Source organism: Aedes albopictus, chromosome 2, assembly GCF_035046485.1.
Source record: "Aedes albopictus strain Foshan chromosome 2, AalbF5, whole genome shotgun sequence".
Lineage (NCBI taxonomy): Eukaryota > Metazoa > Arthropoda > Insecta > Diptera > Culicidae > Aedes > Aedes albopictus.
In genome coordinates, this window is record NC_085137.1 from 372,279,096 (window position 1) to 372,297,047 (window position 17,952).

Sequence of the window (17,952 nt, forward strand, 5' to 3'; positions counted from 1 at the left end):
TATCAAAAACTATCGCTGTAGATTCCTCCAGGAATTTTCAAAGGGAATGATGCAGGAATTTACGGAGGGATCTTCTAGAGGAACTCTTGGAGGTAACTTCCGGTTTGATTATTTTATTTCATAAATCAAAACTACTCCAAGGAGTTATATAAGAACTGTGATCTCACGACAACAATTCCATGACACAAGGCAAATTTGGAAGATAATTGTAAAAACCTAATCAGATTTACTCCAAGGACCTGTGACCATAATACCTGTGTCTGTGATGTTAAGACCACACACAATTCATAACAAACATGAGTAAAAGAAAAAAAAGTAAATAATTTTGTTAAGGAATACTGTGATCATACGACAACAATTTCCAACACAAGTTAAAAATGTTAAAAATAATTTCAATAAATTAATCAAAATTGATCCAAGAAGTTTCATAAGCGTTGTGACGTTACGAAAACAATTTTTAACACAAGTCAAATGTTCAAAAAATATGTTCAATGAATTAATCAAAATTGCTCCAAAGAGTTTTGAGAATAATTCTTTAAAAACATTTAATGTTATTTAACGACAACATCTCCTTACACAAGTCGAATACGAAAGAAAAATGTAGAAACCTTAGTGACCATTTTGTCTGGGGGTTAACACTCCCCCCCCCCCCCTTGTGTACGGGCTTGGTTGAGCATATCAACAAATTCTTCAGACTTCAAGCTTTGACGAACTTTTATAACCCTTCAGGACGCGCGCTGTTGTAAAAAGTACAAAACTACCAAAAAACCTCGCTCGTCGTATACAGCGCTAGCGCGGTGCAGTTTCGGTTACTTGATGGCGCGTGTTTTGAAAGGTTAAGATTGTTTTTACGGTGATTAGAAAAATTACAAGAAATCGGAGAAAATTGGGTTAATTTTGATGAAAAATGTATGAAAAACTCTAATTTACTCGAAAGTGAGTTTTTGTCACTTACTTCCTTAAATACTTACTTAAATAAATTAAAAATTAAATTAAATTAAATTAAATACTTACTTAAATAAATTAATCAAAATTGCTCCAAGTGGATTTATAGGAACAGTAACGAAAATAATTCTTAAACCAAGCCAAAGTAAAAAAAAAAACAGAACTGCCTTAAGAAGTTCACAAGAATTGAGATTTTAAGGCAAAAATTCTTAACACAAATCAAATTGAGAAAAAAAAATCAATAAACAGAACTGCTTAAAGGAATTCTTAAAGAACTGTGATCATACGAAAACAATTCTCAACACAAGCCAATAAAAAAAATCAATCTTGATTGCTCAAGGAAGTTTTATAAGAACTGGGATCTTTCGACAACAATTCTTGATGCAAGTCTAACTTTTTAAAACTATTTTCAATAAATTAATCACAATTGCTCCCAGGACTTAAGGAAATGTTATCTAGCGACAACAATTCCTTACGCAATTCAAATTTTAAAGATAATTGTAAAAAAAAAACCTGAACAAATTGTTCCAAAATGTTTTATAAGAACTGTGACCTAAAGAAACAATTCTTAAGCCTCAAATGTGAATTGCATATTCTCCAAAATTGAAACAGCACTTTCTCCAGAATGACGAAAAACCAAACAAAACCAGCGTGTCCAATTGTCATGATTTACTAAATAAACAATCAGGCATTCTTATTTTCTTCGATTTGTGGATAATTTTGGAAAAAAAATGCTTTTTAGTTCTGAAACCTTTGCCAATCTCAATTGAGTCTTAATCTTAATCTTACGACAATATTTTGTAACACAATACACATTTAAACAATAATTGCAATGAATTAATAAAAATTGCTGTAAAAGAACTGTTACCTTACGACAACAATTCTTAACACAAATCAAAATTGAAAAATAATGTCAATAAATTATTCATAATTACTCCAAGGAGCACCACGACATATGTGGTCTTACAGCAATATTTCTTAACGCATGTCAAATTTGCAAGAAAATTTTAGAAACTTATTTAGAATTGCTCCTAACAATAGCATAAGAATTGTGATCTTACGACAACAGTTCTTAACACAAGTCAAATTATAAAATAATTATATTAAATCAATCAGAATTGCTCCAAGAAGATTAATAAGAACAGTGACCTCTCGACAATCATTGTTAACAAATCAAATTTGAAAAATGTTTTGAGTAAATTTATAGTAATTCTGATAAATTTACTCAAAACAAGAAGTTTCACAAGAATTGCGATTTTACGAAAACAATTGTTTTCTTTAGGGGTATCCAGATTATTTCATAATCGGAATCTCCACCCTTAAATAAGTCGAAATTCAAAATTATATAATTTTCTAAGCCTGGGAACTTTTTTTAAAATGCATTCAAGGTTTGTATGAGTAAAATTTTTGTTCGTGGTGAACTGTCATTTTATCTAATGAACTGTCATTCTATCAACGGGCATTAAAACTATTTTGTTTATTCATCCATCAAAACAAAGGTATTGAAACGCAATAAATCATGATATGATGTGCTGTTTCGTTTAGGCTATAGAAAATAGCAATATTTTTTTTTACTTAAGTACCCTATTTTTAACACAAGTAAAATTGAAAAAAATCAATAATCAAAACAAAACTGCTTCAAGGAATTCAAAAAGAACTGTGATCATACAACATTTCACAATACTAGTCAATAAAAAAAACAATGAATTATTCAAAATTGCTCCAAGACATTTTGTAGGAACTGTTACCTAACGACAACAATACTTAACACAAGTCAACTTTTAAAAATAATTTCAACAAATTAATGAGAATTGCTCCATGTGGGATATGTGGTCTTACGACAACAATTCTTAATACAAGTCAAATAAAAAATAAATAAATTTATAAATAAGAATTGCTCCAAAGAGTACCACAAGCACTTAATATTTTGACAACAAAAAAAAACAATAAATTAATCAAAATTGCTCCACGAAGTTTTATAGAAACTGTGACATTACGAGAATAATTCTTAACGCAAGTCAAACGTTACAAACAAATTCAATAAATAAAGATCAGAGTCCCATAAGAACAAAAAGTCTCAACTAAAGCCATTTAGCTCATTTCAAAAAATTGGCCTTAATTTCTATAAAAATTAAAAAAAAAAACTTGCGACAGCAATTCCTAATACAATTGAAATTCCAAAACATTTTTATAATATAATCGGAATTGCTGCAAAGAGTTCCATAAGAATTGTGATCTTTTTCAATTCATCCGTAAAAGGGGAAAAATACGAACTTACTTCTAACATCCTTTTGCACTGGATCCGGTCACGGGCCGACCGTTTCCAATCCTTCTGGACTTGCGCGCCCTTAGGTTTAACCCTTTGGAGACAGAATTTTCACCTTTCTGGATGCAACCTCGCTGCTCTAGAATACGTTTGTGATGGTCGATTTCCTCGGCTGGGCACATATGACCCATCCGTCCTCAAAGGGTTAAATCCTCCTCAACTTCACACTGCCTTCGTTTGCGCGAACTTTCCCGGATTTTTGGGTGGGTATCATTACTTTCAAATTCTTCACTCACTTTAAATTTGGTATGAAACACTATACCACCTCCCTCCCCACGCATGCACCTATTTATTCCACTAATTTTCTTCCTACTGCGCTGCAATAGAGCCGCGTGAAAGTGAGAGTGGGGGTGCACGTCCAAAGGATTTGCTATTGCTGATACTCTCTTTCCGGCTACTCGCACGCGCAATCTCAATCTCACACGTAATCATCGGTGCCCCTAGGTGGCATTATCACTGCCCATTTAAATTTCACTACATTTTTTTTTTTCATTATGACACTGAGCGACTCAGACCGATCACGGCCAATCTCGCCAATATCACTTCCGGCTGCAGCACTTCACGCAGTGGCGGATGAGTCACTTCCCCAAACCGAAATCACAAAAAAAACACTAGAAATTTTCGCACCCGCCGCGCCGCGCCACCGCTGATGACATTAGGTGGCATTATCACTGCCCATTTAAATTTCACTACATTTTTTTTTTTCATTATGACACTGAGCGACTCACGGCCAATATCGCCAATTTCACTTTCGGCTGCATGCCGTATTTTCTACAGATTTTATTTGAAAAAAAAGCCCTTCACGCAGTGGCGGATGAGCCACTTCCCCAAACCGAAATCACAAAAAAAAAACACTAGAAATTTTCGTACCCGCCGCGCCGCGCTACCGCCACCGCCGCGCCGCGCCGCGCCACCGCTGATGACGACCGATCCGACGGTGTTTCCTGACCGTTCTAAAGCGAATTCACTTATTTCACTTAAATTTAAAACAAACATTTAATTGAAAAGTACTTTAATTGGTAAACTATTCGCGATTGATTCCGCAAACCGTGAACCGACGACGATGGTTGAAAACAAACTGAACAAGATGATTTTGCTCACACACACTTGAGTGTTGGTTATACTGTACGGCATCTGTTTGTACATTCCATACAGTACTTGTGTGCGTGCACAATCATTCGCAGTTTGTTCGAGTTCCATAGTCGAGCAGTTCAGTGGTGGATCTTTGTATCCAGATACTATTTTTGTTACGCATGTATGCGATAACCGAGCATGAGCGTTTGCGCACCATCCAACGTGCACGTTTCGCGCCTATGCCGTGCACGTTTCGTGCACAAAACGACAAGCACTAAAACGCTCCTAAATTCCAGTTTTGGGTGTAGAGATTCTGCCCAAGGTCGTACCGTGGCGCCCATCGGTACCGTACATTGTTGATGACGGAGAGTCTTGGGCGTTGTTTGACCATCGCCAGGCAGTGGTCAAAGCCGATGTTAGAGCCATGATATTAGAAACGTCAATGATGCCGGAGAAGTATCGATCATCAATCAGAACATGGTGGTTTTCGGATTACACCTGCTGTGGTGTTTTTTCAGGTGTAACAATTGAGAAGGTTGTATTGAAAAAAAAACAGCTGTCTATGCTTACCTTTGCGTTAGCTCACTATACCCATAAAAAATTGAAAACCCCAAGAGATTCTTGGCTGAGGCTACAAACAAACCCACCGTTTTCGTAAAAACGATACATGACCTTATAAACAATACTAGCTAGAGGCCCTGAATTTCTGACCCATTTTTCTTCATTTTTATCCCTTTGTGTGACGACAACCAAGAACCCAACATCAAGAAGCGAATGCCAACCATTGACGCTAATACGATGATGGTGGTGCGCCCCGGAAAATAAAAACGCCATATTCATTCTTATTCATTTCGAAGGATGCTCCGCCACCCCATTAAAAACTCTTCATCAACCAACCGACCGACGCGCAACGGTGGCAGCAGCGGCTCTGTGGCCAACTATCCTACCGAAAGCAGAACCCAGCAGTGGTGCACTCGGACTCCGGGAATAAGCATCTCTGCATCTTTTTTTTTTTTTTGCGCCGTCTTTGTTATCTTGTTGGCTGAGCCAGCGCGAGAGAGCGAATTTTTGCCCGGCAGCATAATTAAGTTTTCATTAAGATGTTTATTTTTTCCATAGTTTTTCTTCAAGTTGCTTCTTCAATTATTTTCTTTTCGGTCGGTACGAATGCTGCAACCGTGTTTAGTGTAGCCGTGTCGGTAGACGCGACCTCCCTGGCTGTTGGTTGGTTGAGCGAAATATACGGCGAGTTTGAGTCAAATCTGCACCGTGGCATCCGCCAACGATGATGGTCGGGGTGTTCTCTCCGGGTGTGTGTGGGTTTGTTTGTCTGTTTGTTCTTGAGCCAGCTACTATTTCGGAAGTGTCTTGCCGAAGCACAACCGGAAGGAAATTTAATTAGCTGTGTAAGGAAGAGTAATTAGCTCAAGACTTTGTTGGTCGATGAGGTTTCCAAGCAGCCGGAGATAAGAAAGTGCAGCGGTGTGGTGCTGCCACGATCAGCCAAAATGTTGCGGTTAGTCAGCCGGTTTGGATTGAAGCCGGTGACGTGATTTGGGTGTTTCTATCGAAATTGTACTAGAATTTAGTGAACTGGGTATGAGCTCGAATATTTTAGGTGAACGGAAACTTTGATTAGTTCAATGACACAGCGTAACAAAAATTAACTTTTGGTGTGTCTCAAGAGCAATCTGACAGATTTTGGGCCGCTGAATCTGAATCCGGGCACAGATTTGCTCCCGCATTATGGATGGAAATATTTTTTTAAGCAATCAAAAGGTGAATTGGTCAATTGACATCTAAATTAACGGCTTATGCAAAATACTTTGTTTTACCAAATCGAATTTGAAAGCTTCAAACGATTTATGTTAGGTACGATATTTCCCATACAAGTCACCCTTCAAAAGTTGCATGCAAGTTTACTTACTAACATAAAATGCTTAAATCTTAAATCGGATTCATCGGCCCAAAAACTAACAGAGACACATAAGTTTGCTCTCGAGACAAAATAATGTTGCGCTGTTGTGATATAATTCAAGTTTGGGAACAACTGAAGCTTCTTTTGTCTTAAAATAAATTGACATTAAGAACTCCTCAGAAATTCTCCAGGGATTCCTAATAATCCAGAAAATCAAGACTCTACCCCATGGTAGATTCAAAGAATTGCTCTCAAGCAGTGCTGTCATGGTAAAATCAGAGCTGGCTACTCAAAGTTAGCAAATTTCAGCGCCCTTACACTGGTACTCCCCCAAGGATATGGCTTAGGTCTCTGAAGCAATACCTTCTTGGTGGTTCCGGAGAGACGTAGGGTTTGGCGACCATAGGAATGGTTTAGTGGGTACGAGGAGAGAGTAGTCCTGGATTTTACTTTTGTTGTAGAAGACGGCCTGTCAGACCTACACTACCCTAACCTTCTGTTAGGGTGTCTGTTGAGCAGATTATCCCCCTATGGTTTAGAAGGAAAAAAAAAAGGATATGGCTTCACTATTGCGTCTTATTAAGAATTATTCCGGGAAAACTCTTCCATGCATTATTATTTCACGGAAATTTTCTGTAATTATCGCGAAAGGGACATTCTTGTTGGAATATTGGAATTCCTTTTATGAGATTAGCAAGAATTCTTGCTAAAACATCGAGAAAACTCTCGAGAATTACATCCAGGGACACCACCAGAAATTCCTTTAGGTATTTCTTGATAAATCCTTAAAGGAATTTCATAAACAAGATTCTCGCAGGATTTATTAAGACACCTCTCACAGCGGAATTTTCTTTTGCACTTCTTCAGGAATTTCTCAAGAAATTTCTAAAAAAAAAATTTTGGAACTAGTCCACGGGTTTCCTTAGAAATTTCTTCCGGAATTTATCCTGGGATTCGACAGGAGATTCTATAGGAAATTCATTAAATGATTGTTGCATAAGTACATGCCTGTCTTCTTTCATGCATTTCTTCAAACATTTCTGAAAGAATTCCTCCATAAATATTGTCAGAATTTTTACTACTAGAATTTGAGAGCATTCTTTGGAATTTCTCTGAAATTTTTCAAATAATTTGTACAGGGGTTTCTGCAGTAATTCCTCCACACGTTTGTTCAAAAGATGCAATTCAAGGAAATTTTTTTTACAAAGATTCGGAGATTCTTTAACAAATTTCTCTAGAGTTTTCCTCTAGAAATTCAGATTTTAATTCCTGAAACTTTTTTTGAATTACAGATGTGTCTCGTTTGTCAGTATCCGTTTTTATCGCTATTCGTTTTGTCACAATCCGATTTCGTCAACATATTATTCCGCTTATCAACACTCAAAGTTATATCAAAATTGTTCCCTCAAATACTAGTGATTCACTAATCATCTTAGATCAATAAAAGGTGGGATATGCATATAAAATCATCAAAGGTCCCACTCGATCATCCGGTACTTGATAAAAAACACCCCAGTGAACATTATTTTCCATTTCATAAGCTTTAAATGTTATGACGAGTATAGCCTAGTAGGCATATAATTTTAGGCATAAGAACGTTTACCGTCAGTACGTCTGGTATATAAACCTTTAAGCATAAAGACATTAGGCATAGGTGTCTATCGTATTCATACCAACTGTACTTATGTCTTACGTCCTTATGCCTATCGTCTTCATACCTAACGTCGCGCATCCTGTTAGGATACCTTCATTGGTGTTCCTTCCGGGGATTCTACCAGGTTTTCCCTCTGGTTTTTTTTTCTGGAAATCCTTCTTCTTTTTATTCATCTGCTTTTTTTGGCTCCACGTTCCAACTAGAACTTGGCCAGCCTCTCTTAAACATAATGATCTTTGAGCACTTCTACAGTTATTATTTGCAGGGCTTTCTTTGCCTACCATTGCTTTTATAAGGCAGCGTTTATTATGTAACACTAAAATCGACCATTTTCGACCACCCCTACCCTTTCCGTAATGCATTTCGGTATGAAAATCTCAAAATGTTCGTATGGACTGTAATCATACACCATCGATCATACTTCCCCTCCCCTAGAGCGTTACGTGATTTGTGTACGGAGCCTATTTTGTGGCAAACACAATGCTACACTAGCTATACCCAGGAAATTGAGAAAATTTTCCCGACCGGATCGGAAATCGAAACCACAATTTCCGGATTGGTGATTCAATACCTTATCCTCATTAGGTCAACTGGAGCTTCTAAAAATGCATTCTTAAATATCTTCAGAGTAACTCCTGCCAAGCATTCTACCTTATATGCCCTCTGTAGGTTTAAGGGATGAAGGAACTAGTTTCTTTAGGGAAGGTTTCCCAGAAGAAACTTCTAAAGGAATCCTGTCAATTCTCAAGGTTTTCCTCAACAAACTCTTGGTTGATTTCTTGAAAGAACTTTTACAGGATTTATAGAAGGAACTTCTGAAAATTTCCACAAATAACTTCTGGGAAACAACCTCCGTAAGATTCCTGGGAATAGCTCCCAGAAGTAATTTCTGGAGAATTTCAGAAGGCAGTCCTGAAGGATTCTCAAAAGCAACTTCTGGGGAGCTTCAACAAACTACTTCTGGAGGATTACCAGATATAACTCTGGAGGAAACATAGTAAGGAATTCAAGTAATTCCAAAGACGAATAAAGGTAGAATCCTGCAAAATTTGTGGAAGTATTCCAAATCGAAGTTCCAGAAAGAACTTCTGCTGCGCACATACGAAAATGAACTTCTGCAGGAATCCTACAAAAACTCGTTGAGAAATTTTTCGATGAGACCTAGAAGGATTATCAGAAGAAACTATTTAAAGAATCTCAAAAAGAACTCTGATGAAATACTACAAAAACTTTTGAAGGAATCCCAGAAATAAATGCTGGGGGAATCTCAGAAGGAACTCCTGAAGGAATATCAGAAAGAATTTCTGGAAAGATTCAGAAAACAATCTTGGGAAACATGACGTAGGATATCCTGCAGAATAGGAAGAGTTGATGTAGGGATTTTGGAAGCAAAGTTTTGGTGAATCTTGATAGCAACTCTTAGATGAATTACATAAGGTTGCCTTGGTAGATACCAAGGATGATTTTTTTGAAGAATTCCAATTCATGGTGCTGGTGCAATTTCCCAATCACAAAACTGTGGTGAAAACCTAAAAAACCAAATGTTTTTGTGCATCCAAGATTTGATAACCAAAAGTCAAAGAACAATTAAAAGTGATAGCAAACTGCAAAATTTTACTTTAGGAATGGATTTTATAGTAAATCTTTCAGTTTATACTGAAACGTTGTGAAAAAAAATTCCGTGTTTATCACTATTTCGTTTTTGTCAACTGAAAATCGCGGACCGTGTTGACAAAAACGGAACATACCCATTATGCTAGAATTGTATCCCAGTTCCTTCAGGTATTACTTCATTTATTCAAAGTTTTTCTCTGGCATTTATTTGGGAATTCTTCTAGCGAATTCTCAATAGATTCTTTGCAAGTACCTCCAAGGGCTACTCCAATAGATCCTTTAGGTATTCTACCAGGCGTTGCTTTTTTTTTTATTCAGACGTTCCTTCTGGAATTCTTTCAGATTTTTTTTTCCAAAGATTCTCTCAACAATTCCTGCAGCAATTATTCCACAATCTACTCCTTGGAATTTTCCATTGATTTTTTTTCTATTATATTCTTGCAGAGGGTTCTTCAGTTCTTCCAGGTATTATTTCAAAGATTTCTTCAAACATTTTTTTTATATCTGCAGTGGTGCTCTAAATAATTCCTCCAGGATTTTATTTTTGTGTCTATGATAAACTATTTACTTACACTAATGGAAACACAAAAAACAGGGTGTTTTTCTTATATTTGCGAGGGCGCTCATACTGGGAGTTATTTTTTTTTAATTTTTATAATTTGACCTCAGCGAGTAACTTGAAGTAACCTCGATGAGACCACTGACTCTAAAGATCTTTCCTGATACTATTACTGAGATACTGGTTAATCTCTTTAAAAAAAAAATATCAAAACAGTCTACCGTAAACCGGAGACAAATTGATCGCCGGATCGAAATCGATCAGACGTTTTTTTTTCAGTAGGTAGCGCGTACTTCAAATAGTTTCTTTCCAAACATCGTATCGTATATGGTTCCAACATCACGGTACAAGCATGGAAACTATTCAAAGTATCCTTTATCGAATGGAAAAACTACTTATTTACTTTCAGTCCTGAGCCCCCTTGGTAGTTCAGAGGTCCGAATTGAAAGATTTCCATCCTGGGAGATTGCTAGCCATCGCCATCGCCTTGACCTGTGGCCAAATCGAATTTCTGTCAACTTGCTTGATTACGTTGGGCAAAAGGTTATTGTGACCATAATAAATTGCAAATGCTTCATAGAAAATCAAAAAGTGCTCCCTAAAGAATGAATATATGTATGTTTCACGAAAATCTGCAATGTTACCAATAAATAATAGAAAACGTTTCATACTTTATAGAAAACTAGCTGACCGCGGCAAACTTTGTCTAGCCTACCGCGTTTTTTGACGTTTCAAGTCTTCAGCGAAGTCCAAGTCCCCGTTCAAAATGTATGAAGAATGGATTTTCAAAAACTCTCGATTTGTCCATGTTTTATGGCTCATAAACATTCCTTGGGTGAAAACTAACAGAACAAAAGTAAGACGACCCAAATCGGGCCCTCCGTTCGCAAGTTATGCGCGGTCCCACGTATGCCACTACATTTTTATATATATAGATGTACCGGTAGAACATACAATTTTCTCAATAAAAGTGCAATTTTGTACCAATGAATAATACTGAAATGCTCCATAATAAAATAAAAATGCTCCATTATAAAATGAAAATGCTCCATGTAAAATTAAAATTGTACCCAAAGTAAATTTAATATTGCTTCATATAAAAATTACATTGCACCATAAAAAATTGAAATTGCACCATAGAAAATTGATAAATGCTCCATAAGTAATATAATCCTGCACCATATAAAATATGAATTGCTCCATTAAAAAAAATAAATTCTCCATAACTTTAAACATCTGCACCCCAAAGTGGTGCTATATGAAGCAATTTACCACTGCCAAAATTAAGTTATGACAATATGCTATCTATGGTGAATTTTCAATTTTTCATGGATGAATTCATATTTTATATGGAGCAATTTGATAATATTTATGGAGCATATTATTTTTTTATGTAGCATTTTTCTATTATTTTTTTTATGGAGCAATATTCATTTTACTATGGGTACAATTTTATTTTTTGTAGAGCATTTGCATTTAATTATGGAGCATTTGTATTTTACTATGGAGCATTTTTGTATTATTTATTGGTACAAAATTGCACTATAAGTGTAGTACGCACCTCAAAAGTACTGTGGAAAAGGATAGGACAAGAAACGGTCAAGAAATGATTTCGTTGCCAAAATTTCTTGAGCGGTCCGCAGCTGAAAAGAAATGAAAATTGTGTAACGCTCGTAACGCCTGCCGGGCAAATCAAATGGAGCTGTCACTTTTCCTTGCGGAAAAATGTTCCGTTCAATTATTCCCCAAGGAAAAGTGACATTTCCTCCCATACTAATCAGTTGTCAAAATTTCTTTGGTAATTAGAGGGATTTTTTCTTGAGTGCTTTTCTTACCAGGTGCATACTAGGCTTTAAATGAGAAAATTTTATGTTTTACCGGTACATTTTCTACAAAGTATGGAACATTTTCAATTATTTATGAGTAACATTGCACATTTTCATGGAACATATGTTTATTCTTTAGGGAGCGCTTTTGGATTTTCTATGCAGCGTTTTTATTTGTTTATGGGTGCAATAAATAGGCTGCCATTACGTTGTTGAGGCTGCGCCGCCGTTAACCTCTGGGTCAACCTCTGCTGCGATGTCCTGCTGGGTTCCAATCTAACGATTGTTTGCAGATTTCGCTCCCACCCCCGCGTAGAGTATGGTCAACCGACCTCCACTTTCGCTCTCGAATTTCTGTCACTATCAGCTTTTGATGACATCGATGATGGAGCTCCACGTTGGAGATCTAATTGTGGGGCCACTATGCACGAATTATACACCTAAGGCATCTATTGATGAAAACCTGCAGTGTTCTTCGCTGATACACACCAAGTTTCACTGGCGTACAGCAGCACAGAGAACGTGAGAGTTGAAAATTTGGATTTTGGTGCGTCGACTGATCTGGCTGTTTTTCCCTATATGTCTTAAACTCTCAAAGGCAGTCCTCGCCTTTTTGATCCGTGCTCCTATGTCGATCTTGGTACCCCTATCGGCCGCCATTTGGCTACCAAGATATTGGAAGCCTTCAATATTTACCACTGCTTGCTCAGCTATCGTGAATCTGGAGGTGTTAAGCGTCTTTACATCCAAAGATTTGGTCTTGTTGCCGTTGATGGTGAGACCTGCCGCCAATGAGCGATTGATCGGCAAGATCATCGAGCTTACTCTGCATATCAGAGCGCCGTTGAACTTAGAGAGCAACGTCATCAGCCAGTTCGAAGTCATTTAAGTGGTCCACGGTAATGAGCTTCCACAGCATTTGGTTCACGATCAATCGCACCTACCAGGATCTCGCCGATGACGATGAGGTAATAGTATGCATCCTTGCCTCACTCCAGCAACGACCCGGAAGGTATCGGACAAGATACCGTTATGCAGTACTCTGTACGAAAATGCCCTGTACTGTGCTTCAATGAGGCCGATGGTTTTCTCAGGGACACTATTGCGCCTGAGGTTTTTCACATTTTCTTGATTGAAAGCTTTTCTCAATCAATGAACACCGGGTGAAGATTCTTGGAATTCGTTGATTTGCCTCAAGATGATACGGAGAGCGACAAATATAGTCCACACATGATCGTCTGGTACGGAGTCCTGCTTGCTGCCGCCGGCAAGTTGCGTGAGTCTTCTTCTGTATCGGGTCAAGGATCAAGACCTTAAGAACGATGCACAGCATTAATCTTAGTTCTACTAAGATGATGTGAGACATCGTAGAGGAGACTAATGTAGCCGGTATTTGCAGCTTTCTCGCCTTCGTCGGCTAGGGAGTCCACCCACGCTCTTCTGTCCCGCCTGCATGAGCGCTTCACTTCCTTCTCGACAGCCGAATATCACTGCTACGGCTTGGCGTCGGAAAAACTTCTGATCAAGTTCAACCCGAAGATCAATTTGATCCCGATTTACGGTACCTGAAATGTTTAAAATATTTTTTTAAATGCCTTATTTTAAAACAAAATTTCCGTAAGTATCTATGTTAACTTAATTGTTATAAAAGCTTTGTTATGTACTGGAAGAATCAAAAACCTCTTGGAACTCCACCAAATATTAAGGTTTTCAATAGTTCCTCCAAGATTTCTATCACGGGTACCTGGTGAATCCCTGGAGGGAATCTTATTAGACTTCGAATCAGTTTGCACCATTTAATTCCGCCATATTTTGATTCGACTACCACTTGTTATCTTCCTCTGTCAAAAGATAAACTAAATAGGGCGGAATTTAATGATGCAAACTAGTTACACTCATTCGAAGAGAGTATTCTGCTAAGAGGGTTCGAAAAGTCGGTACAAGATCTTATTAGAGTATCAAACTCGCTGTTTTTAAGAAAATTTCTAAGGAACACCTGGAAAATCATTTTGAAAAACATCTCCTTTGCTGTGCTGATTTTTTTTTCTGAAGTTACTAATGCAGTTCTTCCTGTAATTTGCATGGGGATCTCATCCAGAGCTTAAACAGTTTTTTTTCCTCATCTGTAGAGCCTCCATTATTTAGGAATACATATTGTGGTATGACCCATATTTAATTTGGTGCTAGCCAAATATCCTGTCACAATTGAGCTGTGATGGACAATGGTTGATGTAACACCTGATCCCAACAAGGCACAATTCGTTTTATGAAGTTTATTACCCTGTTGGGAATACTTCGCCAAATTACCAAGGGCTCTAGAAACCCTTTACCAAATACCGCCAATCTCTGATTGGATAGTACTCCTCAGTTGCAGAGTAAATGTTCAGCAGTTTCGTTTTCCGTTTGACAGAAACGACACTCGGAGGAGCTTAAACAGTTATCTAAAAATTATTTGTTTATTTTGGTACTTCCCGAGCAGACGAAAAGAGGTCATGAATAGCATATTTTAATATGGAAATTAATAAGTGATATTGGTTTGCTTGGGATAAGAAGTAAAAATACCGAACATAAATCTCAAATAACTCCTGGAATATCATCATCATATCTCATTTAGCTCTTGGTAAGATCTAATCAAAAGCAGCGAGCTATTTGATTGATCTACAGTTATTAAATCTTGCCATTGGTCAAATGTTTCTTGAACAAATTTTTGATATTATGTTCAGTAATATTTTGTAAAATAGGATTATTTACAGCACCATACGTTTCTGCGTAACTAAATCTATACTTCCTGTGAATGCTTACTCCTTCGTAAAAAGAAAGGGCCCTGAATGTTCCCGATATTTCGGCATATTGTAAAAACTAACTATCTTTACAGGTTCCTACCAGCAGAATCGCTCGCAAGGCTGTCGAACATCCATCTTAGAGCCACAATCCTGCATAAATCTCACCGAACCATCTCATATTTGTCATTTTTACGCTTATGATTTTGCGTAAATTTTCTTGCGCAACAATAGGCAATCCGGTGCGACAGCGTTCATTGTTCGGTGGATCGAGACAAACAAAAAAAAAAACGGGAAAAGTTATAGGAAAAGTTCCTCATGAATAAATAGTTGTATCGCGTCCCGCCTAGGCTGCGAAGCGAGTTCCCCGTACTTATTTATTCCGCCACCATCAAATTATGCATCCAGGAGAAGGAGGCGGAGCTGCAACGGCGGAGTGAGTGCGTGTGCTGTATTGAATAAGTCGTTCCCGGCCCGGTCGTGTATCGATTGGGGGATATCAATTATAAATTGGCTCAGACTATGTGTGTGTAAAAGGGATAACAGGGAAAAAGCGGAAAATATTAAATTTGCAAAACCGAGCCCGGCTGATGTGGGGGAGTGCACCACTGAGAGAGAAAAAGAATGAACCATCAGAAAAGTATGTAAATTATTCCTTGGTGGGAAGTTTGTTTTTTGTTTTAGTTTCGAGTTCCCCTTGCCAAGTTCCATATGCATGAACCCGAATCGGCAATAGCGGTGGATTTATGAATCTTCGGGGAATTCCGATCGGAAATTGAATATTTTCGTTGAAATTTGCAAGTTATTTGCGCCCTGCTCCCGGAGTCGCCCCCCGAGTGGCCAAGTGGGGCAGTGGGAACCGGCTCGCTCGTCGTTTTAGGGAGGGGAAGGCGTGTGCTCTGGAAGAAACGGCACCGGTGAAACACCTTGCCGGGCAGCATGAGTATATCGAGGCCAGCGAAACCGCTGGCATTGGCCCTCGAATCGGTGGCAGTGGGTTCGGTTTCGATTTTGCTGCTACTGTTGCTGGTGCTGGATGGAGTGCGATGCGATTATGAGAATACCTGGAACTTTTACTACGAACAGCCGTGCTGCGGAGGGAGCACCAATGGACAGCACCATCTGCGGCATCATAGGGGTAAGTTTGAAGTTGCTTTATTGATTTTTTTTAGAATTTGCTTTTAACATTTTATATTGAAGCTGTCTTGCTAGGATGTGCCTGCCATTATGCACTTTGTTTCAGAAACATTTACTGCCAGTTCTAAAGTTTCAGCCTCACGTTTCAGTTCGAGTAGAGCGCAGCCACTACTGCTACAAAAGTTCTAGCATTCTTGTCATCGAAGTAGAAACATTTACCAGATTTCATGAAAATCATATCTTGGCTTTATAGTTGAGCTCTTCGCTTTACATCTTCCAGTGCAATATTGATTCGTAGATATGAGAACCTGTGATCTAGTCGTAGTCTCCTGAGACATTTGAACATTTTACCGTAACATAGTTTCAGGACATCGATCGTTTCAAGAAGAAGTGCAAAATGGTTTTGCATAGAGTTAGTATACAAAACAACATCCGATCATTGAAGACGGCCTCTTTCAGTTGAAGAATAGTACCCCCCCCCCTTCCTACAGCGCACTGGCTTGGGTCATGATATCATGACTCATACAGGGGGTGGCCAAAATGTTTGGGATAGGCAACTTTTTTTTCTCTCACAAAAAAGTTCAAAACGCTGTAACTTTTCATAGAGTGCATCAGAAATTCTCAAGTTTTGACTGTTTGTTACCATACTATATGTGCATCATTGGTACAATTTTGAGCTCGATTGGTTAATCTTTCGCGCTGCTAGAATCGTTCTCGTAAAACACTATTTTTTAGACAACTTATTTTTGAACTGTCATATCGCGGAAACCAGTGAACCGAATTTAATGAACTTTTGAACGTTCATCAACAATACATTGATGCTTCTCATGTCATTAAAACATATGAACTTCTTGAACGTTGAAAAAAGTAATCATGGATTGAAACTTTTTGATCTTTCTTGAAAAAATATAAATTTTTTACATCAATGTCATTAAATTTTAGTGTTGATATCCAAAGATTTTCTGCTTCTGATCTCAAGGTATCTCTGATAAGATGTATTAGAGCCTATTTGGATTAAAAGAATAACACATTTAGTAATTTTTGTATTATATTGTTAATTTGACTTATTTTCTTCTATTTGGGTGAAAATGTCAAACCGATATAACATTATTCATCGTAGGAAAATATCACATTTTATAGCGTCGTATCAAGTATCAATAAATTGTTGATAAACGTTTAAAATTTCATTCAATTCGGTTCACTGGTTTCCGAGATATGACAGTTCAAAAATTAGCTGTTTCAAAAATAGTGTTTTACTAGAACAATTCTAACTCAGCGAAAGATTAATCAATCGAGCTTAAATTTGTACCAATCATGCACATATAATAGGTAAACAAACAGTCAATATTTGAGAATTTTTGATGCACTCTATGAAAATTTACAGCATGTTGAACATTTTTGTGAGAGAAAAAAAAGTTGCCTATCCCAAACATTTTGGCCGTCCCCTGTATATTGACGTATCGCAGCCTTAGCGTTACATATTCAATAACTGTTGAGGAAAAATGACGAATAATGTCATGGAATTATGAAGCATGCATGCTGAAACTATGAATTTAGTTCATAAGCACATAAGCATGTCTTATTATACTAGTGTTTGTCATGATTAATATTTTACTGGCGGAAGGTTGTGAACTGGGTCATGAAATCCTGAAGCATATGCTCTGGAATCATGGACCAAATTAAAGAAAACATAAGCATGATCAGGGTACGAAAAACAGATCACGCCGAAAAACAAACGCTTTGTCCTAAGCGGTGCATGTCGGTAACAAAGGCGCTCCGCAACAAACGCATGTCAAGCGATGAGAGCAATAAAACAAATATCGCTTGCCGTGCGTGTGCCGATATTTCGGCTTTTCTGCTGAAATTTTCGACCCACATCATCGAATTCATGAGCATTTGGACGAATTAAGACTTTTGCCATTCTCAGAGTGGAGTTTTAGTTGTAAAACAATGAGAAAATCACGATGTGAATAGAACGAGACAAATATTCCTACCGTTTTTGTTGTAAACAAACTCGGGAGCGATTTTGTCATTATCTGCTAACGAAAAAACAAAGCGTTGTTGCCGTGCCTTCTTTGTTGCCTATTTTTCGCTTGCGGTGCTATATTTTGCGTACACT

At 37.7% G+C, this 17,952-nt stretch overlaps 1 protein-coding gene across 2 annotated transcripts in view; it reads left to right on the top strand.

Moving 5' to 3' along the window:
• Positions 1–17,952, top strand: part of LOC115253623 (semaphorin-2A) — a 453,840-nt gene that overhangs the window by 167,091 nt on the left and 268,797 nt on the right. Inside the window, exon 2 of one of the 2 annotated variants that reach the window (XM_062852946.1) lies at positions 14,792–15,834. The exons of the other annotated variant lie outside the window; for it this stretch is intronic. Within the exon in view, the coding sequence (XP_062708930.1) occupies positions 15,636–15,834 (199 nt within the window). The 5' untranslated portion in view covers positions 14,792–15,635. The remainder of the gene's footprint in view (positions 1–14,791; positions 15,835–17,952) is intronic. 2 annotated transcript variants of the gene reach the window in all.